This window comes from Bos grunniens, chromosome 10 (genome assembly GCF_055505025.1).
Source record: "Bos grunniens cultivar Pamir isolate PY7600 chromosome 10, Bosgru_T2T1.0, whole genome shotgun sequence".
NCBI lineage: Eukaryota > Metazoa > Chordata > Mammalia > Artiodactyla > Bovidae > Bos > Bos grunniens.
This window is the reverse complement of record NC_141174.1, coordinates 100,514,277-100,533,448: the sequence shown is the minus strand read 5'-3', so window position 1 is coordinate 100,533,448 and position 19,172 is coordinate 100,514,277. Positions and strand designations below refer to the sequence as shown.

The 19,172-nt window shown below is 40.8% G+C and overlaps 1 protein-coding gene across 12 annotated transcripts in view; it reads left to right on the top strand.

Moving 5' to 3' along the window:
• EPB41L4A (erythrocyte membrane protein band 4.1 like 4A) overlaps nt 1-19,172 on the top strand; it is a 293,459-nt gene that overhangs the window by 150,326 nt on the left and 123,961 nt on the right. For 10 of the 12 annotated variants that reach the window (XM_086323334.1, XM_086323332.1, XM_086323331.1 and 7 more), the window contains 2 exons: nt 5,586-5,637; nt 10,590-10,668. The exons of the other annotated variants lie outside the window; for them this stretch is intronic. In XM_086323334.1, the coding sequence (XP_086179460.1) occupies nt 5,586-5,637; nt 10,590-10,668 (131 nt within the window). The remainder of the gene's footprint in view (nt 1-5,585; nt 5,638-10,589; nt 10,669-19,172) is intronic. 12 annotated transcript variants of the gene reach the window in all.

The following is a 19,172-nucleotide window of genomic DNA, read 5'->3' as shown; positions in this document are numbered from 1 at the left end:
GGCTTATGGAAACAGGTGGCTCATGTTTATTATGTGTATTCTGGAGCATTTATCACTGTCTGACTTCTGTAATCCCAGTTTCTCTTTGGATCAAATGCCACGTGTGCTTATGGATATATACCAAGCAAATTTAATGGCAGTGGGCAGTCTTTGGCTGAGTCTTGAGTCTTTCCTTTTATGTTGCAAAATTGTAATTTCTAAGTCCTCGTGGACCCTTCATTATGCTTTTTCACCTCACGAGGAAAGATTTATTTTAAAAGTGTACAGATTACCATTAATTTGGAAATTTTTAATAGGTTAACCAGTTTTTCCTGTTACATTTAGCTTAAAGTTTCCTTCCTGTTTTCTTTCTCTGGAATTTTAATGCCTGAAAGTCATTCTGGAGGGAAGAACAAAGAAACAAAGGTGGTTTGAGGAGTATGTTTGTGAAATTTGTTTTGGGGGGATAATGTTGTTCTGTTCAGTTCAGTCACGCAGTCGTATCCTACTCTTTGCAACCCCATGAATCGCAGCACGCCAGGCCTCCCCGTCCATCACCATCTCCCGGAGTTCACTCAAACTCACGTCCATCGAATCGGTGATGCCATCCAGCCATCTCATCCTCTGTCGTCCCCTTCTCCTCCAGGCCCCAATCCCTCTCAGCATCAGAGTCTTTTCCCATGAGTCAACTCTTCGTATGAGGTGGCCAAAGTACTGGAGTTTCAGCTTTAGCATCATTCCTTCCAAAGAAATCCCAGGGCTGATCTCCTTCAGAATGGACTGGTTGGATCTCCTTGCAGTCCAAGGGACTCTCAAGAGTCTTCTCCAACACCACAGTTCAAAAGCATCAATTCTTCGGCGCTCAGCTTTCTTCACAGTCCAACTCTCACATCCATACATGACCACAGGAAAAACCATAGCCTTGACTAGACGGACCTTTATTGGCAAAGTAATGTCTCTACTTTTGAATATGCTATCTAGGTTGGACATAACTTTCCTTCCAAGGAGTAAGCGTCTTTTAATTTCATGGCTGCAGTCACCATCTGCAGTGATTTTGGAGCTCAAAAAGATAAAGTCTGACACTGTTTCCACTGTTTCCCCTGTTTCCCCATCTATTTGCCATGAAGCAATGAGACCAGATGCCATCTGAGATCTTCATTTTCTGAATGTTGAGCTTTAAGCCAACTTTTTCACTCTCCTCTTGTTAGAAGGACAGATTAAGAGACTCTCTTGCAATTTCTTTTTACTAGTTTTGAGATGAGATTAGAGAGTAGTAAGACCACAGGCCTCTGCCCTCCCTCCTTTTTGCCCGAAGCACTTAGTACAGTGTCAGTTCAGTCTCAGTCATGTCCAACTCTTTGCGACTCCATGGACTGCAGCACACCAGACCTCCCTGTCCATCACCAACTCCTGGAGCTTACACAAACTCATGTCCATCGAGTTGGTGAGGCCATCCAACCATTTCATCCTCTGTTGTCCCCTTCTCCTCCTGCCCTCAATCTTTCCCAGCATCAGGGTCTTTTCAAATGAGTCAGTTCCTCACATCAGGTGGTCAGAGTATTGGAGTTTCAGCTTCAGCATCAGTCCTTCCAATAAACACCCAGGACTGATCTGCTTTAGGATGGACTGGTTGGATCTCCTTGCAGTCCAAGGGACTCTCAAGAGTCTTCTCCAACACCACAGTTCAAAAGCTTCAATTCTTCAGCATTCAGCTTTGTTTATAGTCCAACTCTCACATCCATATATGACTACTGGAAAAACCATAACTTTGACTAGATGGAACTTTGTTGGCAAAGTGATGCCTCTGCTTGTTAATATGCTGTCTAGGTTGGTCATAGCTTTTCTTCCAAGGAGCAAGCATCTTTTAATTTCATGGCTGCAGTCACCATCTGCAGTGATTTTAGAGCCCCCCAAAATATAGCCTGTCACTGTTTCCACTGTTTCCCCATCTATTTGCCATGAAGTGATGGGACCAGATGCATGATCTTAGTTTTCTGAATGTTGAGTTTTAAGCCAACTTTCACTCTCCTCTTTCACTTTCATCAAGAGGATCTTTAGTTCTTCTTTCTGCCATAAGGGTGATGTCATCTGCATATCTGAGGTTATTGATATTTCTCCTGGCAATCTTGATTCCAGCTTGTGCTTCATCCAGCCCAACATTTTGCATGATGTACTCTGCATATAAGTTAGATAAGTAGGGTGACTTACTCCTTTTCTGATTTGGAACCAGTCTGTTGTTCCGTGTGGAGTTCTAACTGTTGCTTCTTGACCTGCATACAGATTTCTCAGGAGGCAGGTCAGGTGGTCTGGTATTCCCATCTCTTGAAGAATTATCCATAGTGTGTTGTCATCCACACAGTCAAAGGCTTTGGCATAGTCAATAAAGCAGAAATAGATGTTTTTCTGGAACTCTCTTGCTTTTGGATAATCCAATGGATATTGGCAGTTTGGTCTCTGCCTTAAGTAGACGGACCTTTGTCAGTGAAGTGTAAGGCCTAAAATTAAGGCCTAGTATTAAGTATGCCTTGACATCTGGAGAAAACTGGGAAAGACTCTCATGGCCCCGCTCCTAAGTCTCCTTCCAGAAGTACTCCTGTGGGTAGGGTCTCCTTGCCAGATAACCCTCTGGAACCCCAGCCAGTTGATATCTTGGTTTTTGTCCTGTGAAACCTGGAGCAAAGATACCTCTGCAGACCTTCGGGAGAATAAATGGATGGTGGTGTAAGTTGTTATGGCAGCAATAGAAACCTGATGCAGGTGTTTAAGGTTGAGTGTGTTTTCCTCTGTTTTATCTTATTTGAAAAATCCAGGGAGAGTCTAACCTTTTTGTTTAACATGATTTGGCAAGAAACAATCCACCCACCTAATGTTTCCATTTTGTAGGAAGCAGCCCTAGCTTTATCTAGGGGAGAAGGTCTGCTCTGTGTCCAACACACAGCTGAACATTTGGATTGAATGGTCAATCCAAATTTTAGTGAATCAATGTTTCCCTGGGAACCATTTATTTTTTAACACCAAAGCCACATCTTTAGTCATTGTAGACTCCAAAAGTGGTTCACTGATTATGACCTCTTCTTCAAATACCTTACATTAAAAGTAAGTTTTTCTAGACTTTCAAAAATTAAGACATGATAAGAGTGGGATGATGAACATTATGTTATAAGTTGCTACCCATTTATATTGATGTGTCTGTGTATTAGTCGCTCACTCATGTCTGATTCTTTGCAACCCCATTGACTGTAGCCCACTAGGTTCCTCTGTCCATGGGATTCTCCAGGCAAGAATACTGGAGTGGGTTGCCATTTCCTTCTCCACGGGATCTTCCCGACCCAGGGATTGAACCCAGGTTTCCTGCACTGCAGGCAGATGCTTTACCATCTGAGCCACCAGGGAAGCCCTTTATATTGATGGGTAGCATATATGTTTGTCAAATATATAAGATGAGGCAGAAGGCTTCTTTTTCTTTCAGTGATTTTATTTCACAAAGGTGATGGATAATCAAATATGTTTATATTGGTTACCTTTTGAAAAAGTAGGAAAATTTGAAACAGCTCTGTGAGTGGCAAATAGGATTATGTATACATGAATAGAGTTAAGTATTGTGATAAAATCTGTAATAAAATGATTATGATACTCATTTAGGATGAATGATTTTTATTATATGTAAATAGGAATAAAAGGTAAGGGGATTATATAAAATATTATAATAACTATTTATAATTACTGGTACTGTTACACAGCAGAGTGAGCACTTCTGCCCTTGGTGAAGGGGCAGGAAAAGGGGGTGCTGGGCCAAAAGGTTCTCTGAGGCTCCTTTTGTGGTTTGTTATTCCTGACCCACGGTGATTAAGAGAGAGTGAATGTTTTCACTGGACAAACACAAGAGTGCTGGGAATAAAGTGGTTCAGGTTGGACTAGCTCCTACCTCCATGCTACGAGAGTTGCCCCTTCTTCACCCAGTAACATGATAAAATGGAAACTGTGGAAACTGGTTAGCTTGGCCCTTGGAATCGCCAACATTTGGCATGAAGAGTGGGGTAAAGGTTCCACCTTGCTCTCTCCCCTGACTTAACAGGCACTGGAATCCCTTTGACTATGTGCTTCTGTGGCCACTCTGGGTGCTCCCGCCTGCTTTGTACTTGGTTTGCTCCTCCTCTGCTCTTCCTCCAGATGAGGCAGAAGGTTTGTTTCTTTTTCTTCCAGTGATTTTGTTTCACAAGGGTGAGATTTAAAGGAAGGCCTCTTGAAGGGCCCCAAATTCTCCCATTACTGTCTAAAATTCTGTCCTCCAAAGATTAATTTGAATTAATAAACAAGTGTCTTAAGACTGGCTAATGATACTTATTAAGAATGACCATCACATTTAATGATAATCATCACTAGCATGTGTTGCATACTTAGTGTGAGCCAGGGGCTGTTATAAAGACTCATGACGTAATTGATTTAATGCTTCCTGCAAGCCTGTGAAGAAGGTTCAGAGAGAGATGTCCAGTGCTTGCGTGCGTGCCAAGTTTCTTCAGTCCTGTCCGACTGTTTGCAGCTCTGTGGACTGTAGCCCCACTGGTCTCCTCTGTCCATGGGATTCTCCAGGCAAGAATACTGAAGTGGGTTGCCGTGCTCTCCTGCAGGGGATCTTCCCAACCCAGGGATCAGACCCAAGTCTCCTGAATTGGCAGGCAGATTCTTTACCACTGGGCTTCCCTGATAGCTCAGTTGGTAAAGAATCCACCTGCAGTGCAGGCGATCCCAGATCAATTCCTGAGTTGGGAAGATCCTCTGGAGAAAGGATAGGCTACCCACTCTGGTACTGAGGCTTCCCTTGTGGCTCATCTGGTAAAGAATCCACCTGCAATGTGGGAGAGCTGGGTTCGATCCCTGGGTTGGAAGATTCCCTGGAGAAGGGAAAGGCTACTTACTCTAGTGTTATGGCCTGGAGAATTCTGTGGACATGACCCCAAAGAGTTGGACATGACTGAGTGACTCACAATTCTTTACCACTAGTGCCACCTGGGAAGCCCCAAGATGTCCAGTAACTGGTTCCAAGTTATATGGTGATGAATGAGGGGAGAGAGGATGGAATCCAAATAGGCCTGCTCTGGGACTTGGACCCTCACCCACTGAACTGGGCCTCCTCTCCTGGATATGATTTGATTAGATTGCTTTATTCCTTACACCTGACAGAGATGCTTGTCAGGGGGACTGGAAATGGACAGAGAAAATTTTAGGGAGAGACATGTCTGTAGGGGAGTTGCTGTGGGGATGCTGGAAAGAGATTTGGGCGGCATTCTCTGCAGCCAAAGACTGTAAGAAACTCACTCATCATTACCTTGATGTTACTGATCTTATAACCAACATGAGAATTCAACTAAGAACCCAGCATGTACTGTTTCTCTTCTCTGCTTCTTTCCAAACCCTGACGTCATTTCTCTTTTAATGTTCTAGCAGCAGAAAATTCTTATATATGTTTGTGTGTATATATCATAAATCAAATGTTTTACTTGTTATTTAAATGTAATTAAAAAAATAACACTTTGCAAATATTCTTGAAGAGAAGGCCAATGAAATGCAACTAATTTCTGCTATTACTCTTTTCTTCCTCACACCAGTATTGGTTGGATCCTGCGAAAACCCTGTCTGAACACAAAGAACTGATCAACAGTAGGTATTTGATTTTAATTTTGTTGAAATTTGAAAATGATGTAATGTCCTTGATTAGATGAGTGCAGGAATAGGCTTTAAGACCACAGGTGTGAATATTATCATTTGAGTGCCAGAATATGGAAATGGGTGTTTATACATTGTTCAGTCTCTGCAGACTCTGATTAGATTGTGTGGATAGGGACTCTGAGGAGATATGAGTATTGAATTTTGCTTTTGGGTGCACCTGGCCTGGACTTCTGTCTGTGATTTTTCCACTGCTTTTGAAATTTCACCTTCAGACAGAAAAAGCAGAGACGCACTGATTTGAAAAGCAAGTGGACATTGAATATATTAAAGTGCTTGAGTTTCTTGGGTTAAAGAGTGGTATTGCCCTTCACATTATTTACTGGGTCAATAATTAAGGAGTGCCCTCATAACCTGAAAGATTGCTATGAATTCAGAAAGGATCCATCTATTTTGGTTTTGATTTTATCAATATGAATCTACTAATTGACCCAGAAGTCTAATTAATGTTATATTCATTAACATTAATTTTCATAACTCAAATTTTTGTTTTTAAATGTACACATGCCCACACACTTGCAGCCCTTAAGTATGTAGAAGAGTAGTTGTTTTTAAATCATCTTTATTATTAAAATTGTTAGTAAAATGTATAACATGAGATGTACCATGTTAACCATTTTGGAGTGTACAGTTCAGCAGCATTAAATACACTCATTGGTTTGTAGCCGTGACCAGTAACCATCTCTGAAACTTTTTTGTCGTCCCAAACTGAAACCATATCATTAAACTATTTCGCTGAATTATTGCTGATAAGACCTGGAGGACTCTTCTGGCCTTCTTACCCGACCCTGAGTCTGTACTTTTCCTGTGTTGATTCATTCCCTGGGGTCACATGGGTCACATGGTGCTCCATGGACCCCACGGGCAGGAACAGAGCTGGGCCTCAGGAAGGGCTAGGAACTAAGAGCTGCAAAGTTGTCAGGAACTCGGCACGTACCATTTCTCTGAACATCAGCATCATTTTTGTTTCTCTCTGTGGTCTGGCTCTTTTTGCCCCTCCATGTCTGTGGTGGAAACCTCCGCAGTTTCCAAGTTATAGTTCTAGCCACAAGCAGAAGAACTGACTGTCTCTGAATTGCAACTCCAAACGCTTGGGAGGGTGTTTGGCCAGTTTGCATTAGTAGCTCAGTTCAGTCCACTCAGCTGTGTCTAGGCTTTTCCAAGGTCAGTACAAACACAGTTGGTATGCGGGCCAGCATTCTGGATGAGAATGGGCAACAGGTTTCAGAGATGGGGCTGGTGGCCTATGAGATGAGAAAACACCCTCAAAATATATACCTTAGACATCAAGTTCTGCCTCCTCAGCCTACACAAGAGTAAGTCCTAATCAGAAAGGGTTTGCGACCTGCCATGGATGAGAAGCTGCTCAGTACTGGAGGGATGACCAAAGCCCTGACCATCTGACTTTTCATTCCACGTGCTTCCTGAGTGAGCAAACTGCCCACTGAAGGCTGAGAGGAAGCAGGAGGTTCATGTGATTAGATGTGAATGCAGATAACTTCCATGAGGTATCCTGATACGAATGGTAGATGCTCCAGTTTAACAAGTCTCATCCCTCAGGATCTAGAAATCTGCACTTTTCCAAAAGATTCAGGTAGAATAATAAATACAATAAATTCTTGTCCATTTCAACCACTTACTTAAAAAATACCAGTTCAAAAATTAGAAAAATTTTACTATTTTAAAGCAGATTTCTATGCAAATGTGGAGAAAAATGTAAATTATTTTATTTAAAGTATATTATTCTAATGTTCCTTTAAGAACATTTGAAGTATCTATTTCTTTTTTTTTTTGTATGTCAATTATATTATTTTTTTTAAATTTTATTTAATTTTTAAATTTTACATAATTGTATTAGTTTTTGCCAAATATCAAAATGAATCCACCACAGGTATACATGTTTTCCCCATCCTGAACCCTCCTCCCTCCTCCCTCCCCATACCATCCCTCTGGGTCGTCCCAGTGCACTAGCCCCAAGCATCCAATATCGTGCATCGAACCTGGACTGGCATCTCGTTTCATACATGATATTTTACATGTTTCAATGCCATTCTCCCAAATCTTCCCACCCTCTCCCTCTCCCACAGAGTCCATAAGACTGTTCTATACATCACTGTCTCTTTTGCTGTCTCGTACTCAGGGTTATTGTTACCATCTTTCTAAATTCCATATATATGCGTTAGTATACTGTATTGGTGTTTTTCCTTCTGGCTTACTTCACTCTGTATAATAGGCTCCAGTTTCATCCACCTCATGAAGTATCTATTTCTTTACATGGTATGAAATATTATGTTTAATATCCATAATCTGTAATGCAGTTACAGTTTTTAACTGCATTTCTTAATGCAGTTATAACTTTCTTATCCTAAATAAATGTCATCCTGTCAAAAATTTGATGTACAGGAAGAATAAATCACTGATACTACAATTGAATGGAGTAGGAAATGGCAACCCACCCAGTACTATTGCCTGGGAGTCCCATGGACAGAGGGGCCTGGTGGGCTGCTGTCCATAGGGTCACACAGAGGTGGACACGACTGAAGCGACTTAGCATGCATGCATGCATTGGAGAAGGAAATGGCAACCCACTCCAGTGTTCTTGCCTGGAGAATCCCAGGGACAGAGGAGCCTGGTGGGCTGCCGTCTGTGGGGTTGCATAGAGTCAGACATGACTGAAGCGACTTAGCAGCAGCATAACAATTGAATAATGCATAATTTTTTATTTTTTAAGATAGTTTGATAATTAATGAAGGAGAATGCCTCTCACATCTCCAGCAGATAAGTCAGAAGGAATATCTGTAAAAATGACAGAATATTTACTAGTCACCGGAATTCTCATTGGTAAACTTTGATTTAGATATCCTGAGCTAAAGGGAGGCTATTATCATTAAAGGCCTTGAAATCAGTCTTCACAAGAGGTAGATTAGAGGATTCCCAGTTTCTGGCTTCTATTTTGCTAGAGTAAAACAATATTAACTTTACATAAATGATTTCTTAAAGATAGACCTAGAAAAACATAGATCAAGATAATAATCTAGGAATTTGCTTCATTGGCACCTTATTTTTATAGTCAGCTTCAGATTAAGAAGCTGAAAAAATACCTGGGCAGACATATCCTTGCTCCAGAATCTCCATTTCTTTAGCCTTCAGTTGATGTACAAAACAGTGATGTGTGTGAAGTATTTAACTTTACTCTGAAGTTGTATGATTTTTTTCCCTGAGAGCCTGTATGCTATAGTTGCCAGCAAGCACTAAACTCTAGGTATTAGCAAACGTGGTTCTCTCTTTTGGGATCTTGGGTGAGTTGCTTTACCTCCTTGGAGCTTTTCCGGCCTTACATATGTTACCAGATGCTTGCTGGGAATCAAATGTTAAGGAAACATTTTTGAACATTATCAGATACAATCAAATAGTAACTTGTGTATTTGGACGTAAGACATTTTATATGTAAGTGGGTAAAGGAGGGCTGATTTTGGCCAAAAGTCCTTAGAGAAAATTAGTCCAAACTGAATGTTTTTGACTATATGTTTTTCAAACTTCTGCTTAACTGCTTATCACCAAAGACATTTGAACTGGCTAGGCTTGGTCAGTAGTGTGGAATTCCCCTTTTATTCTGGGGAGTGAAAGCAGCCCCGGCGGCTGGACAAGGCCTTCTTCCCTTTGTACACCACCTCAGCAGCATCTGTGCTCCTCCCGTCCCCAGATTCGTGAACCCTTGTGGCCTGCAGGCAGAGGCAGGCCCACCTGCTCAGTAACACCGAGCTTATTGACACAGACAGATTAGCGGAGGATGGACTTCCTAGCTCTCTGAATATTTAATAATCGGTGCCTCCTTGACATCTGTGTTCAGGGGTGAAGTTATATTTGTCAGAAATAACAACACAGTGATTAAGTAAACATAGAAATTGAACATATGGAATCAACTCTAGGGATGAATTCTAACAAAGTTTCTTGTAAAATTTAGTTTCTAAAAAAGCTCCAGCATAAGGAGGGCCTTATGCAGGAAGGCATAGGCTAGGGGAGAGAGGTAGGACCCTGGTGTTGCTTGTCTCCTGTGTGCCTTAGCATGCGTGTGTCATAATAATAGTAAATAATAACATCACTTATATGTTATAAATGTATTGTGACTTTGTTACCTGTTGTTCTGTGTAACTTCCTCTCCCTAGCTTCTAAATTTGTGACTTTATTTACTTAGTTAAAAATGAAAATAGACTGTATGTCTGTCTACCTGCTGTTGAGCATTTACTGTTTCCAGCTTTTTGCTGATTTTAGTGAGTACTTTCTGCAATAGTTAGTGGTAGGAGTGCAGTGAATGTGGGGGTGCCTACATCTCTCGGAGACCCTGATTCCATTTCCTTTGGATAAGCACCTAGCAGTGGGATTGTTGCCTTATATGGCGGCTCTGATTTTAACTTTCAGAGGAACTTCCATACTGTTTTCCCTAATGGTTCCATTAATTTATGTCCCCGCCAACAGTGTACAGAGCTCGTCTTTCTTTACATCGTCACCAGCATTTTTGTCTTTTTGACAACAGCCATTCTTACAGGTGTCCATTCTTACAGGTGCGAGGTAATGTCCTAATGTGGTTTTGATTTGCATTTTCCTGATGATTAGCAATGTGGAATATCTTTTCATGTGTTGAATATCTTTGGCTATTTGAACATCTTCTTTGGAAAAATATTTATTTAGTTTCCATTCCAAGACAAAGGCTATTTGTCTTTTGCTGTTGAGTTGTGTGACTTCCTCATATATTTTGTATTAACCCCTTATCCAGTATATGGTTTACAAATATTTTTGATGACTGTAATTTTTAATAGTTCTGTTGTATTACACTACTACTTTGGCAAATTTTTAATGTGAAATTTAATTTTTATTTCTTATTTTAGCTGGACCTCCATATACTTTGTATTTTGGTATTAAATTCTATGCCGAAGATCCATGTAAACTTAAAGAAGAAATAACCAGGTATAGTACTGACTTTGCTTTTGATCAGTACATGTATGGCATATACAAAAGGCTTTATTTAAAACAAATTGGAGTCAAATGTTGGGATGGTGTCTGCAAGTGTCTTGTAAGCGTTTCCTGTGAGAGTTAAATTTAAACTCGCCTTGCATGAGGCAGTTCAGCGTCTAATGATAGATGTGCTTGAACAATGACACGGACCTGGGTGATGTCATAATAGATTCTGCATCTACTGTGATGGGATATATCTGTATCGTTACTGTGTAGTCATGTAAAAGTAGCCATATGAATATGTAAATGGAAGATATAAATATATTTTAAAATTGATTGAAGTATAGTTGAATAACAATGTTGTGTTATTTTCTGCTGGACAGCAAAGTCGATTCAGTTATTGTTGTTGTTGCTCACTCAGTCGTGTTTGACTCTCTTTGGCCTCATGGGCTGTAGCCCACCAGGCTCCTCTGTCCATGGGATTTCCCAGGCAAGAATACTGGAGTGGGTGCCATTGTTTCCTCCAGGGGATCTTACCAACCCAGGGATTGAATACACATCTATTATGTCTCTTGCATTGGCAATATTTACTGGCTATATATCACTAGCGTCACCTGGGAAGCCATGATTCAATTATACATGTACGTTTATATTCTTTTTCGTATTCTTTTCCACATAGTTTATTACAGGATGTTGAATATAGCTCCCTGTGCTATCAGATCAGATCAGTTGCTCAGTTGTCTCCAACCCTTAGCGACCCCATGAATTGCAGCACGCCAGGCCTCCCTGTCTGTCACCAACTCCCGGAGTTCACTCAGACTCACGTCCATCGAGTCAGTGATGCCATCCAGCCATCTCCTCCTCTGTCGTCCCCTTCTCCTCCAGGCCCCAATCCTTCCCCGCATCAGAGTCTTTTCCAATGAGTCAGCTCTTCGCATGAGGTGGCCAAAGTACTGGAGTTTCAGCTTCAGCATCATTATTTCCAAAGAAATCCCAGGGCTGATCTCCTTCAGAATGGACTGGTTGGATCTCCTTGCAGTCCAAGGGACCCTCAACAGTCTTCTCCAACACCACAGTTCAAAAGCATCAATTCTTCAGTGCTCAGCCTTCTTCACAGTCCAGCTCTCACATCCATACATGACCACAGGAAAAACCATAGCCTTGACTAGACGAACCTTTGTTGACAAAGTAATGTCTCTGCTTTTGAATATGCTATCTAGGTTGGTCATAACTTTCCTTCCAAGGAGTAAGTGTCTGTTAATTTCATGGCTGCAGTCACCATCTGCTGTGATTTGGGAGCCCAAAAAAATAAAGTCTGACACTGTTTCCACTGTTTCCCCATCTGTTTGCCATGAAGTGATGGGACGGGATGCCATGATCTTTGTTTTCTGAATGTTGAGCTTTAAGCCAACTTTTTCACTCTCCACTTTCACTTTCATCAAGAGGCTTTTTAGTTCCTCTTCACTTTCTGCCATAAGGGTGGTGTCATCTGCATATCTGAAGTTATTGATATTTCTCCCGGCAATCTTGATTCCAGCTTGTGTTTCTTCCAGCCCAGCGTTTCTCATGATGTACTCTGCATATAAGTTAAATAAGCAGGGTGACACTATACAGCCTTGACGTACTCCTTTTCCTATTTGGAACCAGTCTGTTGTTCCATGTCCAGTTCTAATTGTTGCTTCCTGACCTGCATACAAATTTCTCAAAAGGCAGATCAGGTGGTCTGGTATTCCCATCTCTTTCAGAATTTTCCACAGTTTATTGTGATCCACACAGTCAAAGGCTTTGGCATAGTGAATAAAGCAGAAATAGATGTTTCTCTGGAACTCTCTTGCTTTTTCGATGATCCAGCGGATGTTGGCAATTTGATCTCTGGTTCCTCTGCCTTTTCTAAAACCAGCTTGAACATCAGGAAGTTCATGGTTCACATATTGCTGAAGCCTGGCTTGGAGAATTTTGGAGAACACGCATTACTTTACTAGCGTGTGAGATGAGTGCATTTGTGCGGTCGTTTGAGCGTTCTTTGGCATTGCCCTTCTTTGCGAGTGGAATGAAAACTGACCTTTTCCAGTCCTGTGGCCACTGCTGAGTTTTCCAACTTTGCTGGCATATTGAGTGCAGCACTTTCACAGCATCATCTTTCAGGATTTGGAATAGCTCAACTGGAATTCTATCACCTCCACTAGCTTTGTTCGTAGTGATGCTTTCTAAGGCCCACTTGACTTCACATTCCAGGATGTCTGGCTCTAGGTCAGTGATCACACCATCGTGATTATCTGGGTCGTGAAGATCTTTTTTGTACAGTTCTTCTGTGTATTCTTGCTACTTCTTCTTAATATCTTCTGCTTCTGTTAGGTCCATACCATTTCTGTCCTTTTTCAAGCCCATCTTTGCATGAAATGTTCCTTTGGTATCTCTGATTTTCTTGAAGAGATCCCTAGTCTTTCCCATTCTGTTGTTTTCCTCTATTCTTTGCATTGATCGCTGAAGAAGGCTTTCTTATCTCTTCTTGCTATTCTTTGGAACTCTGCATTCAGATGTTTATATCTTTCCTTTTCTCCTTTGCTTTTCACTTCTCTTCTTTTCACAGCTATTTGTAAGGCCTCCCCAGACAGCCATTTTGCTTTTTTGCATTTCTTTTCCATGGGGATGGTCTTCATCCCTGTCTCCTGTACAATGTCACGAACCTCATTCCATAGTTCATCAGGCACTCTATCTATCAGATCTAGGCCCTTAAATCTATTTCTCACTTCCACTGTATAATCATAAGGCATTTGATTTAGGTCATACCTGAATGGTCTAGTGGTTTTCCCTACTTTCATCAATTTAAGTCTGAATTTGGCAATAAGGAGTTCATGGTCCGAGCCACAGTCAGCTCCTGGTCTTGTTTTTGCTGACTGTATAGAGCTTCTCCATCTTTGGCTGCAAAGAATATAATCAGTCTGATTTCGGTGTTGACCATCTGGTGATGTCCATGTGTAGAGTCTTCTCTTGTGTTGTTGGAAGAGGGTGTTTGTTATGACCAGTGCATTTTCTTGGCAAAACGCTATTAGTCTTTGCCCTGCTTCATTCCATATTCCAAGGCCAAATTTGCCTGTTACTCCAAGTGTTTCTTGACTTCCTACTTTTGCATTCCAGTCCCCTATAATGAAAAGGACATCTTTTTTGGGTGTTAGTTCTAAAAGGTGCTATACCTGTGTACTAAACAATGAGTAGGGCCTTACTGTGTTTCCATACTGTAATGTACGTAATAGTTTGCGTCTGCTAATCCCAAACCCCCAATCCACCCCTCTCTGCCCTTATTCCCCCTTGGCAACCACAAGTCTGTTTTCTGTGTATGTTTCTGTTTTGTTTTAAATTCATTTATGTAGGGAAGATATTTTGATGGTGAGCTTGCATATGTAAATATAAACTTGAAGAACTACTTACTTCTCTTTAATTATTGTAGCTTAAATATTATCTCTTCAGAGATTTCATTCATCTCTATGGAAAATGAAAAGATAATTGCTTTTAGTATTAAGGGAGAGAGAAAACCCAGTATTTTATAATGTATTACTTCACCTTTGTCATTGAGTATCTTATTTCAATTAAGGCAAACTTTCTGATTGGTATTGGTTATATTGTTAAAACAGTCCATGCCAACATTTGAAACTGGCTTATGAAGAGCAGACAATAGCATTCTGTTTTCACTTATTCCACTAATGACCTGCCTGTGTGCATTCGTGTGTGCTCAGTCGTTTCAGTTGAGTCTGACTCTCTGTGACCTCGTGGACTGTAGCCCACCAGATTTCTCTGTCCATGGGATTTTCCAGGCAAGAATTCTGGAGTGGGTTGCTGTGCCCTCCTCCAGGGGATCATCCTGACACAGGACTCAAACTCGCATCTCCTGCATTGTAGGCGAATTCTTTACCCACTGAGCCACCTGGGAAGCCTGACCTTCCTACATGTGGTAGCAGAAACAGAAGCGTTTCCCTAACTTGCCTTTAAATGGTCAGTTTTCTAATGAACCCACGCGTGGCTTGAGTAGAACCCAATGCGTTGTTCAAAGAACTGGAAATCATACCTTTGGTAACGAAGACAGTCTATGGTTTTGTTTCTGTTCCATCCTTTATCTTTTTCCTTAGAAGTCTTATTCCTTCCACTTCCTTTTGTCTTGATTTGTCTCACTTTTGGACACGACTGAGCGCTTTCACTTTCACTTTTCACTTTCATGCACTGGAGAAGGAAATGGCAACCCATTCCAGTGTTCTTGCCTGGAGAATCCCAAGGACGGGGGAGCCTGGTAGGTCTATGGGGTCTCACAGAGTCGGACATGACTGAAGCGACTTAGCAACAGCAGCAGCAACACAGAAAAGATAGAAGGTCAGCTATGGGACCTCTGCTGTTCTGCTCTGAAGTATTGTAATTAGGCCTCGTTTGCAGAACTGTGCTGACATCTGCTTTCCAGTCTTCCATCGCTACATTGCTAGTGAGCGCTTGGAAAGGCAGGACTGCGTCTAGGCTTTCTCTGAGCAGACCTCTATGGGAGAAGGGACACTGTGCTGGGGAGAGGCTCAGGTGAGGGTCCTATTTACACTGGAGTTTCATGAATAGTCTTTGCAGTAAAGAGTCATTTCTAAGTTGAGGTTTCTGGGGAACCTGAGTCCAAGTGATATAGAAGCACATTTGTATCTGTAAGTGATCAGGGAATTACAGGGCACAACATTTTATGAAAATACAAGGGAAGTTCTTCATTTTGATGTTATCAGTAACTTCTCTGTGCCTCCGTTTCCTTACTTATAATATTGGAACTGTACCTGCCTCATGCTTTCCTGGTGGCTCAGAGGTAAAGAATCCGCCTGCCAATGCAGCAGACTCGTGTTCAGTCCCTGGGTGGGGAAGATCCCCTGGAGGAGGAAATGGCAACCCATTCCAATATTCTTGTCTGGGAAATCCCATGAATAGAGGAGCCTGGTGGGCTAAGGTCCACGGGGTCACAAGACTCCGCCATGACGTAGCATCTAAACCACCACCTCCACCACCTGTCTTGTAAGGTTTTTATAAGCATTAAATGGAATAATGTATGTGAAGCTCTTTTAAGTTGGTTGTGTTGGCTCACAGTTCAGTGGGTAATAAATGCTAGCACTACTATTTTCTTCTCTCTTTTCTCTGACAGTTCAGTTAGTTACATCTTAAGTGAGGGTTAGAGTCCAAAAGAGTGCTTGATTTAGTATTAAGGGAGAAAAAGAGTAGTGTTTTCTAATAATGCATTCCTTCATATCTGTTCACACAAATACTGATGATGCATAGAAATTTCCTTTCAGAATCTTCTAATGGCTCATTAGCAGAATACATGGATTTGTTTGTAATGTACAACCCCACAATATATTGAATGCAACCTTTTTTCTTTCAAGTTTTAGACCAGATCTTGTAATAACCAGGTGATATAGTTAGCTTACAGTTAGTGGCCATGATCTATGATAATTTGGTTTTATTGTGAAAAAACATACAGTCAAATTTAGGTAAGTTAAATATGCATTTAATGTGCTACTATTATATATTCTTGTTGTTTAGTTACTAAGTCACGTCTGACTATTTGTGACCCTATGGTCTGTGGCCCACCAGGCTCCTCTGTCCATGGGATTCTCCAGGCAAAAATACTGGAATAGGTTGCCATTTCCTTCTCCAATATACTCCCTCTTAGTATATCCTAAAGATAAAATCACTGATTTGCATGAATATGTTAACTTAAATGGTTAGGCATAATAGACCTTAAAAAGGGAGTCAATTACACAAGATAATTTTGGCAAAAGCAAAAAGGAAACCAAAAGACAAAATCCCCCAAAATAAAAGCATACTTCTGTCTGCATTTTCACCTTGAATTTTTATCTTGCTTCAGTTCTTTGGAAAATTGTTTCAGCCTACTCTGTATTGGCTCTTAGGTTTTTTAGTTTTTATTTCTTCACTTTCTCTCTTCTGTTTCTTTTTTTAAAAATTTAATTTAATTTTTAAAACTGAAAGTGTAGTTGATTTACAGTGTTTCAGATGTATGGTGAAGTGGTTCATTTATATATACATACATACAAATGTGTATATGCGTATATTCTTTTTCAGACTGTCTTCTGTTATAGATTATTACAAGATACTGAACGTATTTCCCTATGCTATACAGTAGGTCTTTGTTGTTTATCTATCTTGTATATATACTTTGCAATTTGTATATGAAAAATAGCTATAGTAAACACACTTTTACTTATTCTTTGTATATATAGATCTTTTGAAAATCACACAATTTCGTACATATTGTTACAGACCTCTTTCACCATCTAACCCATTTGTTATACTCCTCCCCTTGTGGATGGCTGTCCAGCTTGTTTCATTTTAAAATTATAGGTAGTGCTGCATTAAGTACATAAATGATCATATTAGATGAAGTATTCCAGAAGGACATTGTATTTAGAGGGAAATTTTTTTTAGGTAAGTGAGATACATTAAAAAATAAGGTTCCAGACTATGAAAAATATAAGTTAATAGAATCGCTTCAACTTGGAGTACCTACTATTTGCTCTAAAATGTTTTCTGATATTAAATGAAGTTGGGGGATTCTGAGGTCATATATCCTACATTTCATTTTATAAAATGTTCCTGAATTGTCAGCCAGCTTCTTCTTAAACATTTTTAAGAGAGGAAACCTTACTGCTTCACAAAGCAGTAGGAAGTTCAAAAAGAAATAAAAGGTCTCTGGGACCTCTGTCGTCAGCACTAGGTATTCTTTCTAGGTTTATGCACAATAGATCTAAACTCTTTGTCTTTTTCAGTTCTTTAAATACTTCGTGTCCTCATGGCATCTGTTAAACTTATTTTCAATTCTGATTCAAAATATTATAACAAACTTCCATGTAGTATGTATCATTCATAGCTCTGTATTTTCTGCAGATTTTATCAGCATAATGCACATATTTGTTAAGGCAGGCTGTGGGGTCAGGTTGGGTTTTGCAGCCTTACTCTGCCATTCACTGGTTATGTTAACTTGAGAAGATTACATAACCGTTTAAAGTCTCAGTTTTCTCGTCTGTAAAATGGCATTATTGTATTTCTTCAAAAAGATGACAGGAAGAATATATTAGATATTACAAGCAAACGTGTGTGTGTGTGTCTGTGTTTACTCACTCAATTGTGTCTTACTCTTTGTGACCCCATGGACTGTAGCCCAGCAGGCTCCCTTGTCCATGGGATTTTTCAAGCAAGAATACTGGAGGGAATTTCATTTCCTATTCCAGGGGTGAAGTATCAATAACCTCAGATGACACCACCCTTAGGGCAGAAAGTAAAGAAGAACTAAAGAGCCTCTTGATGAAGGTGAAAGAGGAGAATGAAAGGCTGCCTTAAAACTCAACATTCAGATAACTAAGATCATGGCATCCAGTCCCATCACTTCATGGCAAATAGATGGGGAAACAATGGAAATAGTAAGAGGCTTTATTTTCTTGGGTTCTAAAATCACTGCAGATGGTGACTGCAGCCATGAAATTAAAAGATGCTTGCTCCTTGGAAGAAAAGCTATGACCAACCTAGTCAGCATATTAAAAAGCAGAAACATTACTTGGCCAACAAAGGCCTGTCTAGTCAAAGCTATGGTTTTTCCAGTAATCATGTATGGATGTGAGGGTTGGCCCATAAAGAAAGCTGAGCATCAAAGAATTGATGCTTTTGAACTGTGGTGTTGGACAAGACTCTCGAGAGTCCCTTGGACTGCAAGGAGATCCAACCAGTCCATCCTAAAGGAAATCAGTCCTGAATATACATTGGAAGGACTGATGCTGAAGCTGAAACTCCAATACTTTGGCCACCTGATGCAAAGAACTGACTCATTTGAAAAGATCCTGATGCTGGGAAAGATTGAAGGCAGGAGGAGAAGGGGACAACAGAGGGTGAGATGGTTGGATGGCATCACCGACCCAATGGACATGAGTTTGAGTAATCTCTGGGAGTTGGTGATGGACAAGGAGGTGTGGCATCCTGCAGACCATGGGGTCGCAAAGAGTTGGATATGACTGAGTGACTGAACTGACCCGAACTGATTCCAGGGGATCTTTCTGACCTAGTGATGGAACCCTCGTCTTTTGAGTCTCCTGCATTAGTAGGTAGATTCTTTTACCACCACGCCACCTGTGTAAAAATGTAAGTGTTCAGTAGATGGTAAGAGTAGATAAAATGAATTATCTTATGAGTTTAAATTACTGATTAAAAATTAGGGAAGAGGACTTCCCTGGTGGTACAGTGAATAAGAATCTGCCTGCCAGTGCAGGGAACAAAGGTTCCATTCCTGGTCTGGGACGATCCCACTAGTGGCAGGGCAGCTAAGCCCGTGCACCACAGCTGAGGAGCCCACATGCAGCTAGGGCCCTTGAGCCGCCACCACTGAGCTCACCTGCCTAGATCCTGTGCTCAGCAGCAAGAGAAGCCATCACGATAGAAACCCTCACACTGGAACCAAGAGTAGTTCCTATTTGCTGGAACTAGAGAAAGCCCACACA